At 38.0% G+C, this 25,053-nt stretch overlaps 3 protein-coding genes across 4 annotated transcripts; 1 reads left to right on the forward strand and 2 right to left on the reverse strand.

The window, feature by feature from the left end:
• Positions 1-578: 578 nt before the first annotated feature.
• LOC139217254 (germ cell-specific gene 1-like protein) lies at positions 579-11,054 on the forward strand. The gene is made up of 5 exons (XM_070848572.1): positions 579-882; positions 3,058-3,105; positions 3,886-4,038; positions 8,508-8,619; positions 10,751-11,054. The coding sequence occupies exons 1-5, from the start codon at positions 579-581 to the stop codon at positions 11,052-11,054; spliced, it is 921 nt and encodes a 306-aa protein (XP_070704673.1).
• A 3,392-nt stretch (positions 11,055-14,446) lies between these two features.
• Positions 14,447-16,038, reverse strand: LOC139217183 (protein NATD1-like). The gene is made up of 3 exons (XM_070848481.1): positions 15,851-16,038; positions 15,103-15,221; positions 14,447-15,012 (listed from the first exon to the last, which is right to left on the reverse strand). Exons 1-3 carry the CDS (start codon positions 16,002-16,004, stop codon positions 14,896-14,898), a joined length of 390 nt encoding a protein of 129 aa, XP_070704582.1. The 5' UTR covers positions 16,005-16,038; the 3' UTR covers positions 14,447-14,895.
• Positions 16,039-16,750: 712 nt separating this feature from the next.
• Positions 16,751-22,513, reverse strand: dhrs7ca (dehydrogenase/reductase (SDR family) member 7Ca). 2 transcript variants are annotated; one of them, XM_070848246.1, is made up of 7 exons: positions 22,386-22,513; positions 20,454-20,631; positions 20,215-20,327; positions 19,241-19,451; positions 19,035-19,127; positions 18,409-18,564; positions 16,751-17,374 (listed from the first exon to the last, which is right to left on the reverse strand). In XM_070848246.1, the coding sequence occupies exons 2-7, from the start codon at positions 20,614-20,616 to the stop codon at positions 17,169-17,171; spliced, it is 942 nt and encodes a 313-aa protein (XP_070704347.1). In that variant the 5' UTR covers positions 20,617-20,631; positions 22,386-22,513; the 3' UTR covers positions 16,751-17,168. The 2 variants fall into 2 exon arrangements, with proteins under 2 accessions (XP_070704347.1, XP_070704348.1); XM_070848247.1 differs by having other exon boundaries at positions 22,361-22,493.
• Between the last annotated feature and the right edge of the window lie 2,540 nt (positions 22,514-25,053).

A 25,053-nucleotide genomic window follows, 5' to 3' on the forward strand; every position in this document is an offset into this window, starting at 1 on the left:
ATGAAGAGATTTGCCCTGCATGCATCATGGATGGATTTTCATATTAGACTACACATTATGTCATGGGTCAGCGACTGTAAAACAGACACTTGATCTGTGGCTGCAGTTACTTTGAGATAGGCTTTGACATGAAATGCAAAAAAATAAGGGAAATGTAAACTTGTCCTGGATTATAATCTAAGATCATAGTAATCTGTTTTTTCTGGAATATAATTTGCCATTTGTAATGGATAATATTGCAGGCAAAGATTTATAGAAGGGGAGGAGCAATGGGGTTGGACAAGCAGCAGAGAGTGAAGAGGGAAATAGTCCAAATGAAGCAGAGAAAAGCAAAGAGTCTGGACTGCCATGGGTTTCTATTGTTTCTGTGGAAGTGGAGAGAATGAATCCTTTAATCAAGGTGGAAGCACATTATTAGAGCCGGCAGAGGGATGTGCAGAATTCTCACCCAAGGAGCCCGAAACGCAACAAGATTATGAAGATTTGATATATCTGCTGGGAGGCGAAACACGGTGGCTACATATCGAAAGCCAGGATTAGTTGCCTTTCATTTCATCTCCTCTGGCCTGGCCTCGACCATGAGGCTAGAGCGCGGGCGGCGGGCTTCTCTGGCACTTACCCTCAACTTTGTGGCATTTGCTTTTGCCTTATCAGCGGTGACCACCAGCTACTGGTGTGAGGGGACCAGGAAGGTGGCCAAACCCTTCTGCACAGGGCCGCCTGTGAAGGTGAAGCAGTGGTTCTGCATCCGCTTCAACAGCACCAACATCAATGACAGCCGGCTGGTACAGTACATCTTTGAGACCGGAGAGGAGAAGTTTCTTTTGAAGAAGTTCCACACAGGCATATTTTTCTCCTGTGAGCAGGCTGCAGACATGAACGGTAAGCATGACGACGAGGCTTTCAGCTTCAGGTGTTTAAACAGGAAGTAATGATGGAGGAAGCACAAAACGAGTCCATCTATTCATTAGTAAATACATTTATTTAGAGTGAATTAACTTCATGTAGAATCAAGGTGAGAAAAGTACTGACGTGGGGTCTTCACTCAATATCTGATTTATTTCTGTAGATGATGTTTAAAATCGTGAATCATTAATATTTCCAGTGATTTACAGGCTTAAATCGGCTTAAATGAAAAAACATTTTGGGATAAAAGCGCTTCATATGTAAATAGACTGCAACAATTTTATTTTTCATATTTTGCTCACACACATTTACGCATTTACTGTATTGACTTGGAAATAATGGAACACAAAATGGTTTCACTATTTTGTGTGGGTAAATATACAGTATTTTACTATTTTGACAAACTGTTCTATAATAATATTTTGAGTGACAAGGAGTATTTGCATTTTTTATGGCTCCTGTGTTACATGTACATGTACTTTCGGTTCCTGACAGCTTTAAACTTTATATTACTTATAGCTGAGTTCATGCTGAACAAAAAAATACCATGAATGAGAGTATGAACAGTTTAAAATATGAAAAGAAGAATGCATAGAAAGTCAGTGAAAATGAACCAAAATCAGCCTGGACACCAGAGAGTTAACGCTGTGAGATGTTGCAGCAGGTGACATCGTTGCCTGTAGTTTTCCACGTACAGTCATCAGGTTTAATCAGAATTTAAGTCAAAGCTAGCTCTCAACAAACAGAATATAAAGGTAACTTTTGTATTTTCTCTGTCATTTTACCAGAAAATCATATCATCAGGTACAGTGAGGATCCACCACGTCCTCCTGCAGTTTGGATCTAACGTTTCACTGAAGTAAAAGTTGTAATATCACAGTGTACAAATACTCAAAATATGAAATTAATCTGGATCTGCAAAGTAACTGAAGCTGTCTAATAAAAGAGGTAGACCTGAATAAATGTACTTGGTTATTTTCCACCTGTGACCTTGCTGCAATATTAGACACTCCATTCAGAAGAGGACAGGAGTTCAACATGTAAAGAAAACAGTAGTAAAATAAAAAGTAGGTAGAAATCCTGTAGTCATGAACATAAAAACTGTCACTGTTTCATGATTCCTCAGTGCTGTGTGAAGTTTACAGAATGAAGTTACTGATAACCTCAAAATGATTTTTTGTTGTGATCAGAAAGTAGCTTCAATAACTTTTTCATGCAAACTTTTAATTCCTAAAGTTTGTCTTGATAACATTAGAAAGTCATGACTAAAAATGCAATAATTTAACTTTTTTTGAAAAATGTATTCAGAGTTTAATTTTTGGAAATTGTTTCATCAGGACGGTGTGGGGTAGTTCAACCAGATTCCATTGACATTGGCCTGGCAACAGAGCTGCAGTACTGCGAGTCACAACTGGATTAAAACCATTTCTCTTAGCATGCAAGCCGTCCCTTTTGGTTCCATAAGCTCTGGTAATGGGACTAAAATACGTTTTTTATATAAGGATTTGCATGCAATTTAGAGCCAAATTGTTTAATCTACTGATTTCCACCAATACGACCATTATATGAAAATTAGTTTTTCATCGACACAAACACTAAACAGCCAACTCCAAAATGATAGAATCAATTCCCAATTGTCTCGAAATTGTTATAAGAAAAAGGTCATTTATAACATGAAGTGAAAAAAGGGTCATATTATTTGGACAAAAAAGCGATGCCCCTCAATATTTCAAGGAAAAGATGTCAGAATATTTTGAAACGAACTCCATAAATGTAATAACTCCTTGAAACAAACATTTTGAGAAAAAAAAACTCACCAGATTTTGAGAAGCGTGTCATAACAGTTGTAATATTTAGGAAAAAAAGCTATAATTCTTTGAGAGGTTCTGCTTCACTCCAGTCACTGCTTCAGAACACATCCTGTTATCTATCAGAAATCATGTGACTGATTTCGGTTCATGTATGTATCCTGTAATGTTAACATAGCCATAGGAGTCTCTTAGTCAGTGCCCAACAGGTCAGTTGATTTTCTCTTTAGGAATCAAGGGAACTTATGAGTAAATTCCAGACTCATAGAGTAGGTGTTGATAAGTGTTGTTCATTCTACAACAATAAGCTAATTTTACTAAATGTTCTTTCTTCTGCTTACAGGGTTTGACTGTCGAGACTTTTCAGAGATCGCACCAGAACATGAAAGAGGTTTGTAAAATGATGAAGTTTTAAACTATGAGTAAATGTTTTGCTTGAAAGTTTTGAGAGACAGAAAACTGTGTGATCTAATCCTAAATGTTACAGCACTAACATGGTTACTTAGAGTTTAGCTTTTACGTTGACTCCCCTTGCCGTCAAGAACATATTTTCATCAATAGTAGAGTACTTGCACATAACACAAGATTTGAGTGGGTTAGTTTGACACAATCTGTAGCTTGAATCACTTCACTTTTAGATTCTGGGTCAATTTTGGATGATGCCTGTGACTATGGTGCCGTGTTTCACTAAATTAATAAATTCAACAACAAAACTTTTTTAATTTACCACCAATTAGACTCACAGCTTGGCAGAGGCTTGTGCACATCGAAGTGTTCAGAATCAGAAACAACTTTACTGGCCAAGTACTGTGCACATACGTGGAATATGATGCTCTCAATGTGATTTGGGGATTACCTGAAGTCATCTGCATACAGTTCACTAAACAGTATTTGTACACTTGTACTGTGAGATCTCACCTTTGTAAGCTTTGCAATTTATGACCAACCAGCATCAGCTCAGCAGCTGCTGCCCTGATTTTATAAATCTATCCGGTCCGAGACAGTCAGATTCAGATCTCCAGACCTTAAAGGAGCAGACCTGGTGTACCCACATGCATGTCTGCCTTCAAACAAGTGGGATTATTCATCAGGGACAGGGTATTATGCGGACAACACAACTCAATTCCATCTCCCGCTCCCTCCCTCCCCCCACTGTTCTCTGTCCTCCCAGGGGTCCTGTGGTTGTGTATAGTGGCTGAGAGTCTGTACCTCACCCTGCTCTTCACAGGCGGGGCTCTGATGATCCTGGAGCAGTGTCCCTGCTTTAGTATCATGAACAAACTGAAGCTCAGTGCCTTCGCTGCCATGTGCACTGCCCTGTCAGGTGAGGAAGCTCTGCTGTTTTCTATTCAAGTATGATTACGTCACCAGTTGGCAGCAGGTGTGATGCTGGCATGGCTTCATCTACTTGTTTTGAATGACAGCAGATGATGCCGACGCTCCCCTGCTGCGGTAAAGCTGCAACTCATAGAAATCCCAGTAGTTACACAAACACTGCTCAGAGGCAGATATAATCTCACTGGTTGAGGTTAACGCCAGTGAGTTAAACTGAATCACAGTGCAGAAGACAGGACTTATTTGAGCGCTAGTTGGCCTAATGTAGACCAAATGTAAACTAGTTATACTATTTTTTATGTATTTAATAGCCCCATTCTGGTCCTGTGAGGTAAGACATCTTAGTCAGATGTACAGTGGGGTTCTTTTCATCCTCTGGCCTTAGGGGGACAGTGATGAGTCCAGTACAGTTCACCACTATGACGCAAAGAATAAGTGGTGTTAGAGAACTTACTTTAGCAAGAGGTGAGATTTATACTTCGTCGAATGCATCGAAAAAAACTTCAAGGATGAAGACTAGATGGTTGGCTTGGAAAATTTCATGTCTAGTTAACCAATCCACCTCTATTTCACAGCAGCAAACAGCAACTTCCTAGAAATGTTCTACACAGGGAGTCTGCAGGTATTCATAAAATCGATGCCTGTAATGTTATACTAAGTATACTTATCTTAATATCAATAAAGAGAGCAGTCTTTAAAGATTTTCATGAAATCATCCCTGTTTTTGACACTTTATAGTGAGCATTTATTTCATTCAATATTTTTACATTCTATAATCACTTCTGTATATAATAGTTTTATTTATTTCATGGTAGTGGCGGAGTCCGCCATTCCCTTCCTGGATTCAAATTGCCTTAATGTGCATGAAGGAAACAATACAGCACGTCATCCAGTAGTACTGTTTGTGAGTTCATCTCATTGATACAATCCTTACTGTTTGGTGTTTACTATCCTACAGTTTCTTCCAAGTTGTAGCAAGTTACTGCAAATACACACCCACCAAAACACAGGGAGGCTTTTATTGTAAAGGATTGATAAGAAATTAAATGTATTCATCACAGGAAAAAAGTGAATATACAGTAATGAGGAAAAACTTTTAGACTGAATATTGTCAAAAAGAGACATTTAAGTGGATAACAAAATACAATTCAAAAGGCCCTTGAAAAAAATATTCAATTCATCCAATGATCTTCACAGGTAGGGCTCTGATGACCCTGGGACACCCACTGAGGATCAGCTAAGTCACAGAAATTACCTGAAAAGTCTTTGTTTACTTCACGTCCAGCTGGGCTCAACCAATCAAAGGGGTGAAACCACAATGGAGCAGCCTGTCACATACTGTCTGTTTAATCTGTATTTTGAGAAAACAGTTTTATAGATTTCTGCCATGACTCCACAAGGCTTCTACAATGTCTGTATTACAAAAAGCTTCAGTTTATCATTTTTTAACCACGCTTTGTGGGTAATAAATTCATAATATTTATGCAACTGTGAAACTGCTGCACATCAAACAAACCCCTGCAATTACTACGTATTATTGATATTTAATAACCCTGACAGCCTCTACAACTATGTAGGGGTATTTCCCATTATTCTAACTAAATATTATATTAACACGTGTCATGGTCTTATTTAGCATTTACAACCCCTATCTAAAAAATGTTCTTGGTTTATAACCTGTGGTGGAACGTACTAATACTTCTACTCCACTACATTTAAGGTACATAACAGTTTTAAAAACCTATAATTAGCATATAGTATACTGAATTGTACAGTAAAGTAGGATACAGTGGTTACAACAGAGTACAAAATGAATACAATTACCTTAACTATAGCCAGATTAAACATTCAAATGCATCTTATATGTTACTCCGTCACTGTTAATAATCAAATAGTATAATATATAAAAATGCAACCGTGACAGAACCAACTTTGCTGCTTAGTACATCTTTACATACCACCTACTTGTAACAGAATATCTTTATATTTCTATATTTTTGTGGTATAGCTACTTTTACTTAACTTTATCCACCACTGTTTATAACTCAATATAATGTAGTAGTAGCATGGAAATATAAACTATAATGCAGTATTAATATGGAAATATAAAGACGTTTCAAGTGTTTATTAATGTACAATACGTTTCACCAATCTTAAGTTTTCCTATCAAGACATCTTGTATATTACTATATATTAGTGACACACTCAGAAAACACACACACACACACACACACACACACGAACACACACACATACACACATCCAGGCTAATAAGTGAAGAAAGCATTATATTAAAGATTTAAAAAATATTTTACAATACTGTTCTCCATCCAAACTATGTACTACTTGTTCATATACTGCTCTTTAAAGTCAAACATGGGGTGTTAATAAAATGCCTTTAAATCTCTATAATTAAGATGAAGAGGTATTTTACGTGAAGAAGAAAAGGAGCAGGGCAGTATTTCAGTCTGGCAGAGGGAGGCGAGATTGACAATCAGTCAGCACCGGTAAACACACAGAGCAGCTAACTGTACTGCGTCCACTCACTTCCTCGGAGGATTTGCTGGTTTGTGGACTAATCGGATTGGAGCTGGGGCAGTGGTTTTGGGCCATGCCAAGACCTGCCCAGAGGAGCTCCCTCCCTCCCGCCCCCCTCTACTCCCCCATCCCCCTCTGTTGTTACGAGTTAATCCCAAGAAAAGCAGCTGTGGAGAGGCAGACTGCTGGATGAGAGAGGGTCAGCATCCGGCAGGGAGATAACAGAGAGGCCAGTTCACCTCACCAAGAGTCTTTCTAAATCAGACAGCAGATAAAATAAAAGCATGTGTCAGGCTTCAACAGTCTGTTCTCTGACCAAATTACAATGTAATTTCACTGTCAGTAAATATTTGTTCCTTAAAGATCCCTGTAGCACCCAATCATGACAAAAATAAAATGTGTAATAAAATTTGTGTTGAAAGTGTAGTAAAACCCAATAATGTGATAGATATTGAAATAATATTTTTAACAATAATGTACTATCTTTCAGGTGGTTCATTGTTTTTCAGAAACTTTTTGACTTTCACTTAATTGAACCTCAACAGATTGTGATGAGGGGTCCAATCACAGATCTTCTGGTTATAAAAGGGGGCCCTGACCAAAAAAGTTTGAGATCCACGACTTTAATTGGGTACTTTTTTGGACATTCCATTACAATTTCAGGAAATTGTTGTATTGTATTATTGGATGATACAATCCCTCTTTCCGTTTATTTGGAAGAAATTTACAACCAGCACTTTTCGTATTGCATTTGAAACAAGATGTACATACCCATCCACACAGTAAAAACACCCAATTCATTGATATCAGCTGAACTTTTATCATCAATAAAAGTAATTACACAGTAGCTATGTTTGTCAGTTTTAAGTCTAACCAATTCAAAGCTACACCAGTCATCTTTATATTAACAATAGCTTAAAATGAGTATGTGTTTTAGGGTCTTTCAGCTCATTGTTTTGATTTTATGGCCAGCAGCTTGGTCTTCAAACATGACGATCTTATAAAATATGGTGCATTGCTGTAGTTTTATCTACCCAACAGTATACAAAGAACTTACAATATCAAATGTTTTTTATCAAAATAGCCAAAATAGTTTACAATGATGAAATGCAAAATGCTGCAAGGAGCTGTAGATTCAAGCCAGCATAGGGCTTATTAGCCTGGTTATAGTTACTCTTCAAATCAGCCCCTTTAGACAAATGTCAGAAACTGTGATAAATTCAATTGGGAGCTGAATACTTCACATACTACCCATCATGTATTGTATTTAGCTTGGTTCTCTTTAAGATGGACCTTTTTAAATATGAATATTCTAAATATGAACATATATATAGTATTTAAATCTGTGTAGTATGTTATATCACCTCAACCTGTATACACCTGTATTATATGTACATTCCACTCTTAATCTAATCTGTATATTATTATACAACCTGTATATCATGTCTATATTCATTCATTCATCCATATAACCATACATTATGTTTACTAGCACACATGTTCATAGCACTAATCTGTATATAGCATCTGTAAACATCCTCACTCTGTATATTCTGTACATACTCTTTATATATTTTTGCACTTGCTACTAATTGCACTTCTGGTTAGATGTCAAACTGCATTTCATTGCCTTGTACTGTACAGGTGTTATGACAATAAAGTTGAATCTAATCTAATCTAATTTTTGTTTAAATAAAGTAACATGAAGTTATGTTTTATCTTTTGATGCATGTCAGGTATCTAATGTGAGTCAAAGGTCTGTGATCGGAAAGAATGAAAACAATGTCAACCATTATGGAGATTAGAATCATCTCCAATTATTATTAGTAGTAGTTAGAACATAAGTGATTAATAATTTGTGTAAATGGAATTGAATTAGGTTTTCAGAGGTACTAAACAGTGATTTGGTCTTGTTCTCAGGCCTTTGTGGGATGGTGGCCCACATGATGTTTACCACCATATTCCAGCTGGCTGTCGCTATGGGGCCAGAAGACTGGAGGCCCAAGACCTGGGACTACAGCTGGTCTTATGTGTAAGCAGTTTTTCCATCTACTGAAAAATGTGTCAGCCTTGCTGGTTGATAAGTAGAGCTGAAATGGAATCATATCAATGTGTTTGTCTTGGCTTGTGTACTTGTTAGATTGAAAGTGTCGTTAGCAAAAGTTCTAATATTTAACAGCTCCACTTGGCTGTTGTTTTCTCACACTTGGGGCACTTAACATTACCACTTGGGGCTACACCATAGAATGTAGAATGGGGGTGGGGTAATTCAGGCCAAAAGTCCTGGAAGAAGTTGAGTCAGTGGCTCAACTCACCCCTACGACTAAACTACTTTTTACTGTAATTCTGCATTGCAGCAGCATCCAACTGAGTCATCAGCCTGCCCCCTCCTTTCATATCAGAGTCATAAGCAGGTCAATGGACAGATTAATTTAATGGCTGCATGGTATCATTACACATCCTGTTTACAGCATCATTAGCCGCTTAGCTTAGCTTAGCATAAAGTCTGGATAACCACTTATAGTTAGTTAAAAGCACTGGATAAACAGTCAAAATAGCTGGCTTTAAGTAATGGATAACACTCGAAATAGTTATCTAAAAGTAATGATAAACAGTTGAAAAAGATAATTGCAGTCAATTTTGTTCATTTTGAACTTAATATTGTTCAAAATTTTAAATAGGTCTTTAAAGGTTGTTTGAAGGTTAGTTATCTTTAAACAAAACCTTTAAGAAGTCGTTTGGTATTGAACTTGTCTGTCTTTGATATAGCAAGCGGCTATATGGCAGAGCTTACCCCTTATTGGGCGCAAGTTGAGCCAAAAAACAAAATGTTTTTGGAAAACTTTATTATGATGACAGTTAGACTTTAGATACAAAGTGACTTTTCTCTGGGATGCACATACATATGTACATATTTTAGTTGGAGACATCACTGTTATGCCTTCACTTTAAAGACACCTCCCCTTAGCTTATTGAGCCAGCTGTAAGCTAGTTAACACGATAATTAATGTTATACCAATGATTGCCTCTTTTGATTTAATGTATCTGTAGTGGATGTGGTCGTCAGGTCATATAACCTCCTTATAAATGTGTGTGTGTGTCTCTAGCTTTCTAAACTGTATAGTAGGCTTGTGTCATCTGAGGAGGACTGCCCCTTGTTTCAACAGCCCATTATGACAAAATCCCAGATAGTGTGAAAAATGTCCCATTAGACCAAAAATCCATTCCTCCAACAGCCAGTTATCAAACACTCATTGCTCCTAAAATACACACTGTCACCTAAGTCGTTAGATGGAGGCTGATCAAAAACTCAAACAGAGCGTTTGTCCATGACCTTTATATGACCTAAAAATCTCAAATCTCTGAACACTACATCTGTTCTATGACCTGACAATGCTCTGGTCAAAGTGTCGTTAGGATTAGGTACAAAAATAACTTGACTAGGTTATTGTGGTTTGGGTTCAAATAATTACTTTGACTGTTGGCTGTAAACAAGAAACAAACAGCATTCGTCCATGTTAAAAAAAAATGGGCCATGGCAGGGTATTTCAGAGCAATAAGCCTTTACAGCAATGGGCATTTGTTTTTTGGATAACGGACTATTGGACAAATAGGCTTTCTGTCCGAAGGGACATTTTTGACCTGTTGGGGTGTCAGAACAATGGCGTGGCACAAACTTGATCAGGCTTTTGACTTAAGCCAGTGATAGCAACTGGAAGTTAAGACTGGACACTGAAGCTGTGTCAGAAATTACTTCCTCGTTCACTTCCTATTCTAAACAACAGTTTAATCTATAGTGAGCAGGAATTTGCCTGACTTACATACTCTTGCGTCACCACTGGTTAGTGTATAGAAATACAGCAAATGTTTTTGCATTTCTGAAATGTGATGCAGCAGGCAGTATGCAAGCCTCTCATCCCATTGGGAAATTAAGAGGAGCCTCAATGAAGCGAATTAATTTACATACTCAGAATTCAGACACATAAATAGCAGACAGTAAATTTAAGATACAATATACAAAGTGACATCGGACACAGTACTTCAGTGTCAGTTCAACTTTGATAAATAAATGCACAGAAAAGATATAGCCCTGTTAACTCAACTATTTGGTAGCATTTGCAGAAGTGTGACTAGTCTAATGCTGTTTTCAAACCTCTTCTCAGCTTAGCATGGGGCTCTTTTGGCACCTGCATGGCCTCTGCAGTGACTGCGCTCAACAGGTACACTAAGACCATCATAGAGTTTAAATACAAGCGGCGGAACATCGAGAAGAGCCTGATGATCAAGCAGAAGATGATGGAGTTGGACCTACCTGAGCAAATGTGGGACATGTACCTGACTGCCGTACCGGCTGACGCTGAGGCACAGCTAGAACTGCCAGTCAATGGCCACAAACCATCAACAGGAACAACGTATGTGGTTGAAATGGACGATGTACCAGAACAACAAGGGGAGGCATATTGTTAAAAACAGCACCACTGTCCCCGTGCCCCACTGGAACAGTTTTCGGGGCTTATTTCCTGGACCTAGATTGACTCTTGTTCCTGGATTTCAATTTCTAATACAGGACAATATTTGTTTTGTTCCTTCCTGCACATCACATCTGTGTCTGGGAACCCAGAACCCAGATTCCTTTTCCAAAAATAATGTAACATGGTCAGCTTGGACACAACATGCATTTAATCAAATCTCTCCGCGTGATATTATTTGTGGGAGGCCAGGAAGAGGGATGCAATTTCACCATCTTCACACTAATCTGTGGCAAACTGCAGACTGCTGCTGCAGCACACATCCTTCACGTCTGTTTCAGTTTAGGAGATCTTTTGCTTCTTTTGCTGATTGGCCCTGTTGCATCTAAATTTTACTCATGTGATATTCTTGGAGACAAGGCTTGGTCACCTACTCTGTGAGATGGACAAAGGTCGGGACTGGGGAGGAGAATGATCTCAGTGAGAATATCACTGTACTATAACATCATTGATGAATGAATGTGTCTTGGGCCTGAAGGGTCAAGGGACATTTCTAGTTGGAAAATCAATCAAGAGACTACAAATGAACACAAACCAACAACAGAGATATGATCAAACAAAGATGCAAAAAGACACATATTGTGACTGACCACAAAGAGATGCACAACAACCATAAAGATACACAAAACCACCAGACATACTCATGAAATGACCAAAGATGTAAAATGACCTTTCAGACACACAAAACAACCACAAAGATGCAAACAAAAAGCCACAAAGAGACGCAAACCAACCACAAAGACACATAAAACCACCACAAGACTTGAAACAACCAGAAAGACATTCAAAAACACAAAAAAGCACCCACAAAGAGGAATAAAACAACTGCAAATTATGGGTCTGAGGTTGTATTGTGTCCCTGTCAGTCTTGGTGTCTTGCTCCCACATGCAGGAGGGTTGGAGGGCCTTTTCACTTTTGTGCCCAGGGGTCCATTGTCTCAAGATCCTTCTATGTATACCATAATGCATCTAAGCAGATTATACTTGTCAACAAAAAGTACATCTTATATGTGTCTGGAGCCAACGCTGTGAGTATTATAACCATGATTGGAACAGATGGGTTGAGGCGTTTTTTCAAGCTGTGTCTGCGGTTCTCTGTTCATCATAAAGCTCATATGGAGCTGAGCAGATCAGCCGGCGCCTGTTGCTATATTGGTGATCACTACTTGGCAGGCAAACTTGTGTGTGCATATGCAAGGACATCTGCAAATATGCTTGAGAAATGGTGTTAAAAAGCTTTTTTTCACACTTTTGATTGACGATGCACACTTTACTTGATTCCTTTCATCATTTTTATCCGTCTTAATTCTGTCACTGAATACCCCAAAATAAAAAAAAATATGTTGAGTCCAATTTTAAATCAGAAATTTGCATGTTAGTCTTCTCACTTTGCTTCAAGCAGCTGGTGTCTTGATTTATCTGTGACTGCCCCTTTCTGAAGGGTTCTTACTGATCTAATGGATGTTGAACATTTTCTTAATTTAAGATATAAATCAAACACTGACAGCACTAGATGTCTGCATGTCTGTTGTAGAGTAAGACTGACATCTATTGGAACAAAAACAAATAACACACAGACTGCAATCAACTGGGCAGGTTAGTTGTATTTCTAGCGCAACAAAGAAATGCATTTCTGTATCATTTGATCATAGTATACCTGTTAGTGGAGATGTAATGAAGAGGCAAATAAAATGGAGTGGTATGCTCCTCAAAGCAAAGCTTGAGCACACTCACTACTCCTCTTGTGGCTGATTTTTGTATCATTTGTTCTTCCAGAAAACACCTTTTGACTCATTCTTAGCACAACATTGTGGTTATTTCTGCTGCTGTGGGGGCAGAAGTAATCTCATTAGGTGGTGAGAATCCAAGATATACATATAACATGTGCTTAGTTCATCTTAAATTCTAGGCTCACGGGCAGAATGCAGCCAAAGCAACATTTCAGTTTCTTATGAAATGGCTTTTATTTTGGCAGTTTTTTGCTAAGTGTATCAGTAACAACTATACAAACAGGCTTTCACTGTTGAATCATGTTATCTTTCTATTAATATCAATTATCATCTAATGTACTTGTTCAAAATATCTCTTCAGTCCGGCAGAGCTGCCTCCTGGTTCCAACTTAATCTGTCGCAAGTGCATTTTTGCCTGAAGACAGCATCAGTCTGTTGCTGAGTTGGTCCGCCACTTTGTTCCTGACTGAAACATCTTAACAAGTAGTAAATATCTGGTGCAAATTCATGGTGCTCAGAGGATGAATCCAAGTAACTTTGGTGATCCTCTGACTTTTCATCCAGAGCCACTATAAGGTTGAAATTTGTGATTTTGAGTTTGTTTTTGAGTTTTGAGTTTGAAAGGTCTTGAATTGGATGGTGTGCCATGAAATTATGTAAAAACATTCATGTTTCCCTCAGGATGAACTAGGTAACAAATTTGGTGATCCCTTATTTTTCTTCTTCTGCCATCACCAGGTCAATATTTTAAAGGGTAAGTGAAAAACTTGACTTGCTGGTGGCACTAGAGAAGTCAGAGAATCACCAAAGTCAGGATTCATCCTCTGGGGAAAATGAACATTCACACAAAATGTCACAGCAATCAATCTGATAGTTATTGTCATTCTTTAAGCCATACCACCAGCATGGCTAAAAATGCTCTGTTACAAGTTCAAGTCCTGTATTCAGAGTGGTCTAATATGTCTTAATATAATTTAGGATTATTACCACAGATTCATTCATGCAAAGTCTTGTGTATGTATAGTTGAGTCCTGAAAACCTGATTTTGCAGTGCAGTGAGAATATTTCAACCTGTTTTATGTGACATCGACTTGTTAAAACACTGGGAGGTCATGGCATGTTTCTGCCAACTATCAAATGTTCTCCACTTAGGTAAGATTTCCAGCTTAACCCTGATTCTGTAGAGGGCTTTGAAAACCAGGTGGGACAGCAAATGACTTTCCAGACACCTCCAATTTTCATACCATGCCCACGCAGACATGCACAGAACTATCATTTACCTGCTCGACGAGGTTTACTGCCAGCTGGAGAGGCCATGGGAGAACCACTGCTCTCCAACCCCTCAACATTAACGAGATGCTCCTGCTGGGGGAGAAGCTCGCGGGTGGATGATGCAGCAATCAGTGATTATAAAGTGACCGTTTATTTACCACTAAAGCAGCATGCTGGGGGCAAATGGCAGGTTAGTGCCAACCCCAGGGGGTTGTACTTTGACTTTTCTAGTTGTTCAGATCTAAGCGTACTATTTCCAGAACGTACAAGAGAATAAACTAACCACAAGCTTAAATGAGGAAAAGATCATTTTTTAATCGGCAGCAAATTGATCCTTTACCCTGGTTCAATATTACAATAACTAAATTGTACAGACATAATCAATATCCAAACATTACGCCGTGATAATTACATAAATGCATTGTCCCAACATTGAATAATAGTTTGTGAGAAAACGATGATAACAGACACCAGAATAAAAAGTGCAATCTGATAAATAACAATCAATTTAATGGTTTCAGCCCTAAATAAACTTAAAATCATCTTCAAACCCTCAATTGTGTCAGATTTAATGACTTACATTAATGAGTTTGATCAGTCATTTCTATATTGTGATCCAGAGTAAAACACTTATTATTCACAGCCATGGCTTTTAGACTCTTTACAGATCAAGTGTCTTCACATCCTCCCTTTGGCCCCTGTACTTCAGTACATTAAAAGCTACATTTGGTTGATTTGAGGTAAAATTATAGGTTATGCTGGACCAACAGGCAGCAGTCATGTGATGACAAGCTCTTTATAGTGTTTTAGTGGGTGATCCTCAATGTATTTCTTTATATACCAACAGGACACGTGCGCCTTGAGGTTTTCTTCAACCAGAAACTCCATAGCAGCCTGTAAAAGCAACATTAAATACATTAAAAGCATCCAACATGACTTAATGCTGCAGTTTTTCAAAGTCAATGGTTGCCTGAAAACTCTTACCTGTGACAGCAGTGCAGCAACACCTTGGCCCCTAAAGGTCTCTGGTACATAGGTGGACATTAGATCCACCTGCTTCTGCCCTGTGAATCTGTAGTGCAGTACGGCACAGTCATTGGAGCCTGGTGACATAATTAAACCATAATTCAGCGGCTTAGGGAGTCAGTTCACTTCCAATTATTCAAGTATTTATGAAATTAACTCCTGTTTTCTAATAAAGGAGGAATTACCACATCCTGTTTCATTTTAATGGGGTAAGGGGAATTAAACTCTGTATGAGCAACCAAAAAGCCCTAAATTAACAATACCAAACTCCCAACAAAAATACCACTATTTAGGTTTACCCCTTGCCTGCCTATTACTGTGTTACTGTGGGCAACTAACCAAAAATATACTAAAATGTGTGTCATTTGCTGTCAATATCTATGCCGAACTTTTAGGCAACTAAACATAAATCATATTGAGTTGAGTCTTTCAAAATATCCGCGCAATGTTTGCCCTTGGACAACGGAACTTTAATTTCACAATTTTTTTTATGGAGTTTCGCTAGGCATTCTGTCACTACAAAAACTACAGTCAATATTTGAGCAGAATACAAATACTAAACACAAATAAACAACAACACATTTGTATTTTCTAAATTGATCCAGTCGCACAGATTTCAGTGTTTCTGCAGGCCGGGAGTGGACGCCGGTGTCCCATACAGGATCTCACCGTCACAGAGGCGTCAACCCCGGCTCTCTCCGCTTACCCTCCCCGCTGCCCGGAGTGACGGTGAAGCGCTGGTTCTGTCGGTCATGTTTCACCATTAAACTACAGCTGGAGTTCAACGTACTGTAGGCGGTCGGATTAGGGTTCAGTCGGAGAGAGAGTGCAGTGAGTCTAGAAAGTATTTGAAAGGCCATTTATACACGAAAACACACGGAACACTGTGCAACATGCAGTGGTCGTTTAAAAACACTGTCCACCAGGGGGCGCCACATGCCTACAAGTTAATGAATGACTTTTTCATGACCCCCCCTCAGGCTGAATGTGGCTTTTACTTAAACCATTCAATACAGCCAGAATTTAATGAGGGAAAAAACATGTTAACAGTTAGGTGCACAAATTGAAATAAAAAATAAATTTCTGTACGTAAGTCTAATGTTTTTCACTTTACATTTCTCTCATTTCTGAATAATTTCCTTGGAAATGTTCAAGAAAGATCTATATAATTTGATAACAATTGTAGAGAAAGAAGCAGAACCATTCAATTATTACCCTTCCAAAAATCCAACGATCCAAATCAACTGCGAGATTACCAGAGAGAGTCTTTTAGTCAGTGGGTCGGCTGGTCAGCAAAATATGTGAAATATGAGGCAAGAATCCTATTCAGCAACCGTGGAAGGTAAAGTGACCGTAAATGTTTCTATCAGTGGATAACAGATTCATTTTTACTTGGATTTAAATTGAGCTTTTCTTTATAATAAAAATGTCTCTGTAATTAGTCCCAAATTAGTCCAGGAAATCTCCTTGGACATTATCTATATCTGTAACATGAATATTTTCTTTCAGTATGAGCAGTCCTGGTGGCAAAAAAGCGTTGTGAACATTGTATATAACTGAAAAAAGTATATCTTTTTCTGACACAAAGTTTTATTTGTATTCTAAATGTCGTGAAGTCCACAAATACAGAGAAAACATGTTGTTTACTACATGTCTGCTACATTTTACACATGTGGACCTGTAAAATATACAGGATGAAACTGTGTACAAGTATACATATGAAGTGTCCACTGGATGTTATGACAACTTAAGATGGCCTGTAACATTTTACTCATACAGTAAGTTGAACTTTAAGACCACGTCCCAGTCAATACATTTAAGACCAAAACTCAAATGGTCACATCTTAAATGTAGCTCAACAGATTTAATGGGAAAACATAACAAAACATTAATGCACACAAACCACAGATCATCATTATGGATGATTGTGAATAAAACACCGTTCCCACTCTTTGCTGTCGTTTCCACCCATTTTTAATTTTCTCTGTTTCCTTCCTCTGTTGTTGCAGCGTTCGACAGCAGCTCTACATCTTCTCAGCGGCAGCAGCATTGTTCACTCCTGCAGCCATCACAGCGAAGAACACGTTAGGGAAGAAGGACCTGGTGTAGATGGCCACCTTGGGGAGCGAGGGAGCAATTAAAACCTCCTTCCTCTTGTTGTTTAAAGTCTTCACAATCTCAGCGGCCGCCTCGTCTGGAGAAACGCCGAGAGGTTTCTGAGTGTACAGCACTGAGAGGGGAGGACAGAAAGACAACACAAGGCAAACAGGATTTATTACTCAGAGTTATCTAAAAACAGCCTAAATACCCACAAACTTAACCTACGTTTACATTCTATGTCTTTATTTTATTTATTTGTTATATTTGAATTTACATAAGTACATAAACTGAAGTACTTCTACTTTACTCCAGTTCATTTTAGTGGGAAAATTTTTTATTTTTTATTCCACTACATCTAATAGCTGTACTTACATAGAATATCAATATTTTACAGTGGTGGAAAGTAACTGAGTACATTTACTCAAGAGGTGCACTGTACCACTATTTTGACGTACATATTCTTCACTTGACTTTTTATGTAATGTTATAATTTTATGTCACTGAGTACTTTTACTTTAATACATTTTAAACACAAATGTAGTACTTTTTTACTCCTCTACATCTATTTGATAGCTTTAGTTACTGCTTACCTTCCAGATTTCTGCAGCTCCACCTTTATTAGCGGCAACATTTAAGTGATGAACACATTGGACATTTATGCATTAATAGTTATAAACCAGTAATATAATCTATATTACATATCTGCATCCTCATGATGAGGACTTTTACTTTTGTTACTCTCAGTATATTTCACTTCCAATAACTTTGTGCTTTTGGACTTTTTTGCACTAACGTGATGGGGTTACATTGCATGATGAGTACTTTTACTTTTGATACCTTAAGTACATTTTGCTGATTATAATTTTGTAAGTAAGACTTTGAATGCAGGAAAAAGCATTTTTTAATTATAGTAATACCACACTTACTTCATCTGAATATTTATTCATTTCACTGTTTTCTTTCTGCAGCTCGACCATCAAATAAAGGCACAATGCAAAATATTGTATACTTATTTTTCAAGTAAGCGTTTCCTCTTTGTGTGTTTATTCCAGGTGATATTGGGTGATGAACAATATTTTGTTTTAATCCAATAACAAGTAATACTGGAGCATAATGAAATGATTTGAGTTTAAGAAAATGCACCATGTAACATGTTTAACTTACATGACCAGAGGGATCTGGAGGGTGCTGCCTCTGTGTTTTCACATGGAGAGCAACTGATAAAGGTGTGGTTGATGGTGCTGACAGAGATGCCATACTCCTCCACTTCAGCTCTCAGGCAGTCAAAGAAGGCCTGAACTGCATGTTTAGATGCTGCATCTGGAAAAATATAGAAAGTAAAATGCCTGAATGTCCCATCATATGACAGGTCACTTGTACAACAGCCATCAACATCTCATTTTCTAAAACTTCCCAAATTTCTAAAGCTGGGTCCTATTTTTACATTTTTTTTGGTTTGAAATGAATGATACAAAAAGTTTTGGCACTGGTCCAGTAGATCACCTCAGCTGGCAGCTACAAATGGGCTGCAAACAGACTCAATGACTAATGTTAACTCTCGTGTCAGTCTTTTTTTTGGTGAACACATACACTTACTTACAGTGACATAACTTTATTGATACATCATGTAGAGACAAGGTGAGGAAAGTGCTGATGTGGGGTTTTAACACTGTATCTCAGTTATGTCTGTAGACCATGTTTAAAATATGTTCATGGCACAAATAGAAGTGAAAAAAGCACAAAAACAAGTTGCTTGAATTAAATTTCCCCTCATACACCCCTGAACTCACATGTAGTGCGAAATGGTACCGCTAGTTTCCCCTGGATGCTGTTGACCAGGAGCAGGTGGCCAGTTCTCCTGGAGATCATGGAGGGCAGCACACCTGAAACAGAAATGTTCAGCACACTGCAAAGCAAGAACAAGCAAGCAACAGAAGAACTGTGACTGACACCATCACACGGTTTCAGACTGAAATCTAATTTCATGTGTCTCCACCTTTGGCCAGTGTGACCGGTCCAAAGTAGTTGTTGTTCATCAGTAACTTGTCCATCTCCAGAGACAGACTCTGTACAGGGGCTTTGACCTTCATGCTGCTGTTGAAGAGGACAATATCCAGGCAGCCGTAACACTCCAGGACCTCTTCGATTGCCTCAGGCATGCTGTCCATATCTCCAAAATCCAGCAGTACCAATTTAGGTGGAAACGTCTGAGGAGGACAGACAGTGATATGAAGGAGCTCTCCAGAGGTGGGAAGTACATTTACTTGAGCACATCCATGTTTCATAATTCTACACATAAGATAAGCTTGTAAAATACTGTATATCAGTCGTTTCCAACATTTTTTACTTGACATGACCCCTTACAAAGGCAATAATGTGCAGCTGGGGCCCCTTGTCTTATTTCAGATGTCTATAAATTGGGAAGAATTCCACTTAAGCTAATAGACATGACTAACACCCAAGGGACCACAGCTTGTGTCGCTTGTGAAGCGAAAAGTGTTGAGTTTTTATTTTTAAACTACATAATAATGTTTTGGTTTAGTGGAGGGATGGTGGTTGATGATGATGATGGTTTGGGTTAAAATATGAACGTTAAAATAAGAATGTTTGGTACATAAAATAAGAACTTAATAATATACATGATTTAAGTTACATAAAAATTCCTGTTAAAATTCACGTGACAAAACTAACATACTTATTCTAACCTAAGTCATCATCTTTGAGTAAACCGTACCATATATTTTTGGTGCCTGATCATAACCAAAACGTGAAATGTTTATCATTGTTACCATGATGATGAAGGTCTGGTATGCCTTTCCACTGGCACTCTTCAGTGGTCATTTGTCTCATTTGGGAATTGTTGATAATATTACGTAATAATGCACCTTGTGGCCTAATCGTAGGTACAGTAGGTCCCATCAGAAGCATTTAAATGGTAGTAATTGATAGTGGGCCTTTAGGTATACTTACTACTGTGGGGTCTGAGGCGTTTGCCAAATCATCTGCAAGTTCTTCAAGTTTTTCCCAGCTTTTCCCACAGAGGATCAGCCGTGCCCCTCCTTTGTGAAACACGCCTGCACATTCTGGAGTAATACAACTTTTTTTAAAAGTTTAATCTCAAGACATAAACCATCTTTAAAATCATGAATGTAAGCATTTTGCAGAGCAATCTGTTTTTTGTTGTTAACATCAAAGCATAATTATGTTACCTTTTCCAAGCCCAGACAAAGCATCAGTTATAACCACCACCTTATTGCGTACAGATGTTTTGGACAACAGACCCATGACCACACCATAGAGGTAGAAAAATCCAGCTGTCAGCACGACTACAAATGGTACCAGAAGAACAGTGGTGGTCCATACTGGGTCCATCTCTGCGAGGATATCCTGAAAAATGTTTTTGTATTAGGTCAAAATATGCAAAACTTCAATAAAACAAGAGGATAAATGTTTGCAATTTCTACAACTAAATCTCAAAGAAATAGTTTGATATTCTGGAAAATACGTTTGTTTGATTTGCAGAGGAAAGTTGAATGAAAAGACTGATTCCTTGGTTAAATATGAGGCTTCAGCAAGCAGCCGGTTAGCTTAGCTTAGCATAAAGAGTGGGAACTGGGGAAACAGATAGCCAGGCCAAAAATAGAAAAATCAACCAGCACATCTAAAGCTCATTAACACACATACCATAAGGTTGAAAAACGGAAATGTGAAAACGATCACACTAGTTTCCCTGTTTCCACTCTAAGCTAGCCGACTGTAGCTTCATATTTATTGTCACTCATGAGGCCTTTTCATCTGAATTTCAGAAAATAAACATAGTTAAAATATCAAACTATTTCTTCATCAAAACAAGCAATAAGCACCAGTGTTGATGTCATCATGGAGGTCATGGGTAGCTAACAACTCTTTGTTGTTAAAGCATGTTCAGAGTTTGAAACATACTTTTTAGATGCAACGTGATTTTTCTCATAATGCAGATGAGATGGGATGGGATGTCAAAGACTATTTAGCATCTAGAGAACAGGAAAAAGGAGCATTTCATACCCAAAAGCTCTCCAGCTCCGTAACATTGGAATCCATCTCACCCTCTACAATCATTTTTAAATCTAACTATTCTTACAGCTCTGAAATAAAGACAGAGAGGACATTTTTAACCATGTTCTTATCATACATTAGTAATCAGAACAAAATGATTCATACCACATCAATAATGTGTGAGAAGAGGTCAAACCAACCACAACCACAAACAACCTGACACACAGCACCTACAAAGCAGCTACAAAGAAACACAAAGCAGCTACAAAGAAACACAAAGCAGCTACAAAGAAACACAAAGCAACTACAAAGAAACACAAAGCAGCTACAAAGAGACACAAAGCAGCTACAAAGGGACAGAAAGCAACTACAAAGGGACACAAAACGACCTCAAAGAGACAAAAGACAACTACAAAGAGGTGCAAAGCGACTACAGAGAGACACGAAGAGACAACAAAGAGACACAAAACAACCACACAGGTTGAGGTTCTATCACCCATGTGGGAGGGGTGGGGGCCTTTTACATGGCTGTTCTCAGGTGCAGGTTGTCTCATGATCTGTCTATTACCTCATACCATTATATTAACAGTGTGCCTTTCATAATCAGCGAGGAGAGACAATTTTTCCTTTACATCAAGCGGAATCTGTGAGAAACGACCTGACAATGCTAGCTTTTTTCATCATATTATAAAAATCAGCGCTCACTTGTCCTAGTTTTGTCCAAATGGGAGTTTACAGATAACCTTTTGGTTTAGGTTTACGTGCCAAGCACTGGCTGCTTGTCCAAGAAGGGGCTTCTAAATATAAACTGCCCTAGAAATAGATACTGTATCTCTCACAAAGGCTCAGTGTCACAGAGCACTAGCCACATTATTCCACAACAAAGTCAAGAGACTCATAAACCAAACCAAAACCTGGACATGGAAAAAGAAACAGGGCACTTGTTATTCTGTGCAGCAGCAGTAAAATTAAAGATAGAATCAAAATGCCATTCAAAGTCCAGTTGTCCAGTTGACAAAGTATCTTGGCACTTTGCACAAGTGGGTGACAGATTAAAGAGAGATGGTCATTTCTAACTAACCTTGGTAATGTAAGCCCACACTTACTGCTTCTCCGGCCTCTGCAGGTGTCCTGGACTCTGGATTTATTCCTCTACCGAGGAGCTGGAGCTGCACGCCTCAGCAGCTCATTCACAGAGCTCCTCCGACATGACAGTCGGCGAGCCTGCCAGAGCAATACTTTGGGATTTGAGCTCTTTTAATAGCAACACAGCTGAGTCAGTTATTTTCCATGTATGTTGTCAACATGTTATGTTTAGAATGACAGGTGGGGGGGAAGGGGAATGGAGCTGCTGGGTAAGAGAGAGACGTTTCCATTGGCTTCCTTTACCTGACATGTCTGATTCACCATACATTGCAAGGAATAATTTACAATACTCCAGGAGCTTACTTCTCCCAGTCATGTAACCAGCACACGTAACGTCCTGTAAAATTAGGAACTGTTGTCTTAACGTTGTTTTTTTTCTTGGTGAAAATGAAATAAGATATAAAAAATGAATCGATGAGCTTTAGAGGTGCTGGTGGGCAGATTTGTTACCTTTAGACCACCTTTAGAACTGAGGAAATTACATGAACTAGACCTTTTTGAACCTTGGTCCTGAAAAACATCCTTTATTAACACAAAAAAGTCTAAAACGTCTGTTTGCCCCCAGCAGGATAAAGATCAACATTTTCTTATAGTGGATGTTGGTGTGGTGGCTGAATGGTTTAGGTACAGGACTGACATCTTGGAGATCAGGTCAGAGATCAGTCCTGTATGGGACCAGCTGTAAAAAAAAAAAAGATCATTTATTGTATGTATTTAATTGTATACTTCATTAACTTACATATTTCAGTTTTCTTTAATTATTATCAGTTTTCAGTCACAGTTTGGCTAGGTTTAGGCAGTTCAACTACTTGGTTTGGGTTAAAGTGATAAGTCACATGCAAATATAAAAGACAAGGTACAGTAAACACAAAACTTTTTCCAACACAAACCTGGATATAAATAACCACACTGGCTATTTACACCAAAGTACCAATAGTATCTTTGGCAGCTGACACCCAGGACCAAATAGAATGGCTTTGTTGTTTGATTTTCATCCTGTGACATGAAATGTATCCCCAAATTCAAAAAGTGATAAGCAATGAACTTATATCCAATAAAACTTTTATTATTTCTGTAGGACTCTCTCACAGTATAAAACCAAAACCATCTCAAAGGGGCCGCGGATGAAAGTGAAACAAAGATACTGAGCAAGTGGGGTGCACTCTGTGTCAAAGTATATAGCTCAGTCAAATCTTAACACACAGACAAGAGACACATATTGATATCAGGCAGTGTGGCCTACACTTCCTGATGATATCAATATCTCTGACAAAGGTCCATAAATCTGCCTAGAAATCAACAAATAGAACTTGCCTGAGACTCATCACATTTTTAAGCTTTCTTCAGTATCAGAATAAGTCAGTGATACGTGTGTGTATATCAGTTGGCATACTGCAAACAGGGTCTAATAACTGCTTATTCAGCATAATCTAAATAGTTTTAATAATAATTTTAATAATTTATCAAAATGTAAATAAAACAGGGCTCAAAAGTGAAAACAAGTACCTACATGCTGACATTTCAACAACATGTTTGATGAGCTCGGTAGGAGTGCTCCTCATGCAGAATTGCTCCTTTCAGAGTTTTAAACTTAACATTTACATACAATATTGTTGATGCATGTCACTAATTTTAACTACTCATACAGAGCTGGGTAGTTTCATCTTCAGTAATGTAATCTGATAAAGAAATGAATTAAACTACAGAACCACACAAACTTTTTCTTATGTACAATTTAGTTAGTTGTTATTACATATTTACATAGACAAACATAGAAACCTCGTTGGCCGCTGCTTTATGTGTGTGTGTGTGTGTGTGTGTGTGTGTGTGTGTGTGTGTGTGTGTGTGTGTGTGTGTGTGTCAGCCATGTTGGGACGGTCAATTCCCACTAGTATTCTGTACTGAGAGAAGCAGACTTCGCTGCAGAATCAACTGTTACTCTTGAACTCTGAACTTATTTTCATGAAATTTGTTATTCAACCTCCAGTGGGACATGCAGGCTGCAATCAATGAACAGGAAACATCAAGAGTAAATCATTTATTTACGCTTTTGTGAGTTTGCCCAGAGATGCAGATTTCTATATTTATGCGATTGTTATAAAGCTGCCCAGTTGCTTAGTATTGTATTACTAAATAAAACAAATCAGGGTTATTTTTATTCCCCAGACTCAAAGCAAGAGTCCAACATCTCAGTCCCATTACTCATGTCCCAAAATATTGTAATCCCAAATATTTTGTTTAAATACTAATTAATTGACAATTCACACTATATATAATATAATATAATATAACATAACATAACAAAAATTACATAATAAAATGTGTTGAAAACGTGCCAATAACATTTGATTTACCAGTGATGTGTGTTAATTAACACCAGTTAGTTTGGCAATAATAATCTGACAGTTGGTGAATACTGAGGTGTAACAGTATTTAGTTTGAATTAGACATTTATGCTCAGATTTAGTCATTCATTTATAAATAGTTGGTACAAACCCAAACATTTTTATAAATAATAAGTAGGAGATTTTTGTGTGTGAGGAAATTAAAGACTGGAAAATTCTGTCAATAAAGTTATGAAAATTAGACAGCATAACCGGATAGTGGGGTCTTCACAATAAAAGCTTG

The sequence above is a fragment of the Pempheris klunzingeri genome, chromosome 17 (assembly GCF_042242105.1).
Source record: "Pempheris klunzingeri isolate RE-2024b chromosome 17, fPemKlu1.hap1, whole genome shotgun sequence".
Taxonomy (NCBI): Eukaryota; Metazoa; Chordata; class Actinopteri; order Acropomatiformes; family Pempheridae; genus Pempheris; species Pempheris klunzingeri.

Bases quoted from the DNA above. Each gene is read 5' to 3' on its own strand.
- dhrs7ca (XM_070848246.1), bottom strand. From the start codon at position 20,616: ATGGACCCAGTATGGACCACCACTGTTCTTCTGGTACCATTTGTAGTC. The intron at 19,128-19,240 runs GTGGAGACACAT...TTTCTGTTTCAG, and splicing joins ACCGGTCACACTGGCCAAAG to GTGTGCTGCCCTCCATGATC. The intron at 17,375-18,408 runs GTAAGTTAAACA...CTCCCCTCTCAG, and splicing joins CTCCAGATCCCTCTGGTCAT to TGCTGTACACTCAGAAACCT.
- LOC139217183 (XM_070848481.1), bottom strand. From the start codon at position 16,004: ATGGCCTTTCAAATACTTTCTAGACTCACTGCACTCTCTCTCCGACTG. The intron at 15,222-15,850 runs GTAAGCGGAGAG...TTATGTCACCAG, and splicing joins CACTCCGGGCAGCGGGGAGG to GCTCCAATGACTGTGCCGTA. The intron at 15,013-15,102 runs GTAAGAGTTTTC...TTGCTTTTACAG, and splicing joins TTGCTGCACTGCTGTCACAG to GCTGCTATGGAGTTTCTGGT.
- LOC139217254 (XM_070848572.1), top strand. From the start codon at position 579: ATGAGGCTAGAGCGCGGGCGGCGGGCTTCTCTGGCACTTACCCTCAAC. The intron at 3,106-3,885 runs GTTTGTAAAATG...CTGTCCTCCCAG, and splicing joins CGCACCAGAACATGAAAGAG to GGGTCCTGTGGTTGTGTATA. The intron at 4,039-8,507 runs GTGAGGAAGCTC...TCTTGTTCTCAG, and splicing joins CATGTGCACTGCCCTGTCAG to GCCTTTGTGGGATGGTGGCC.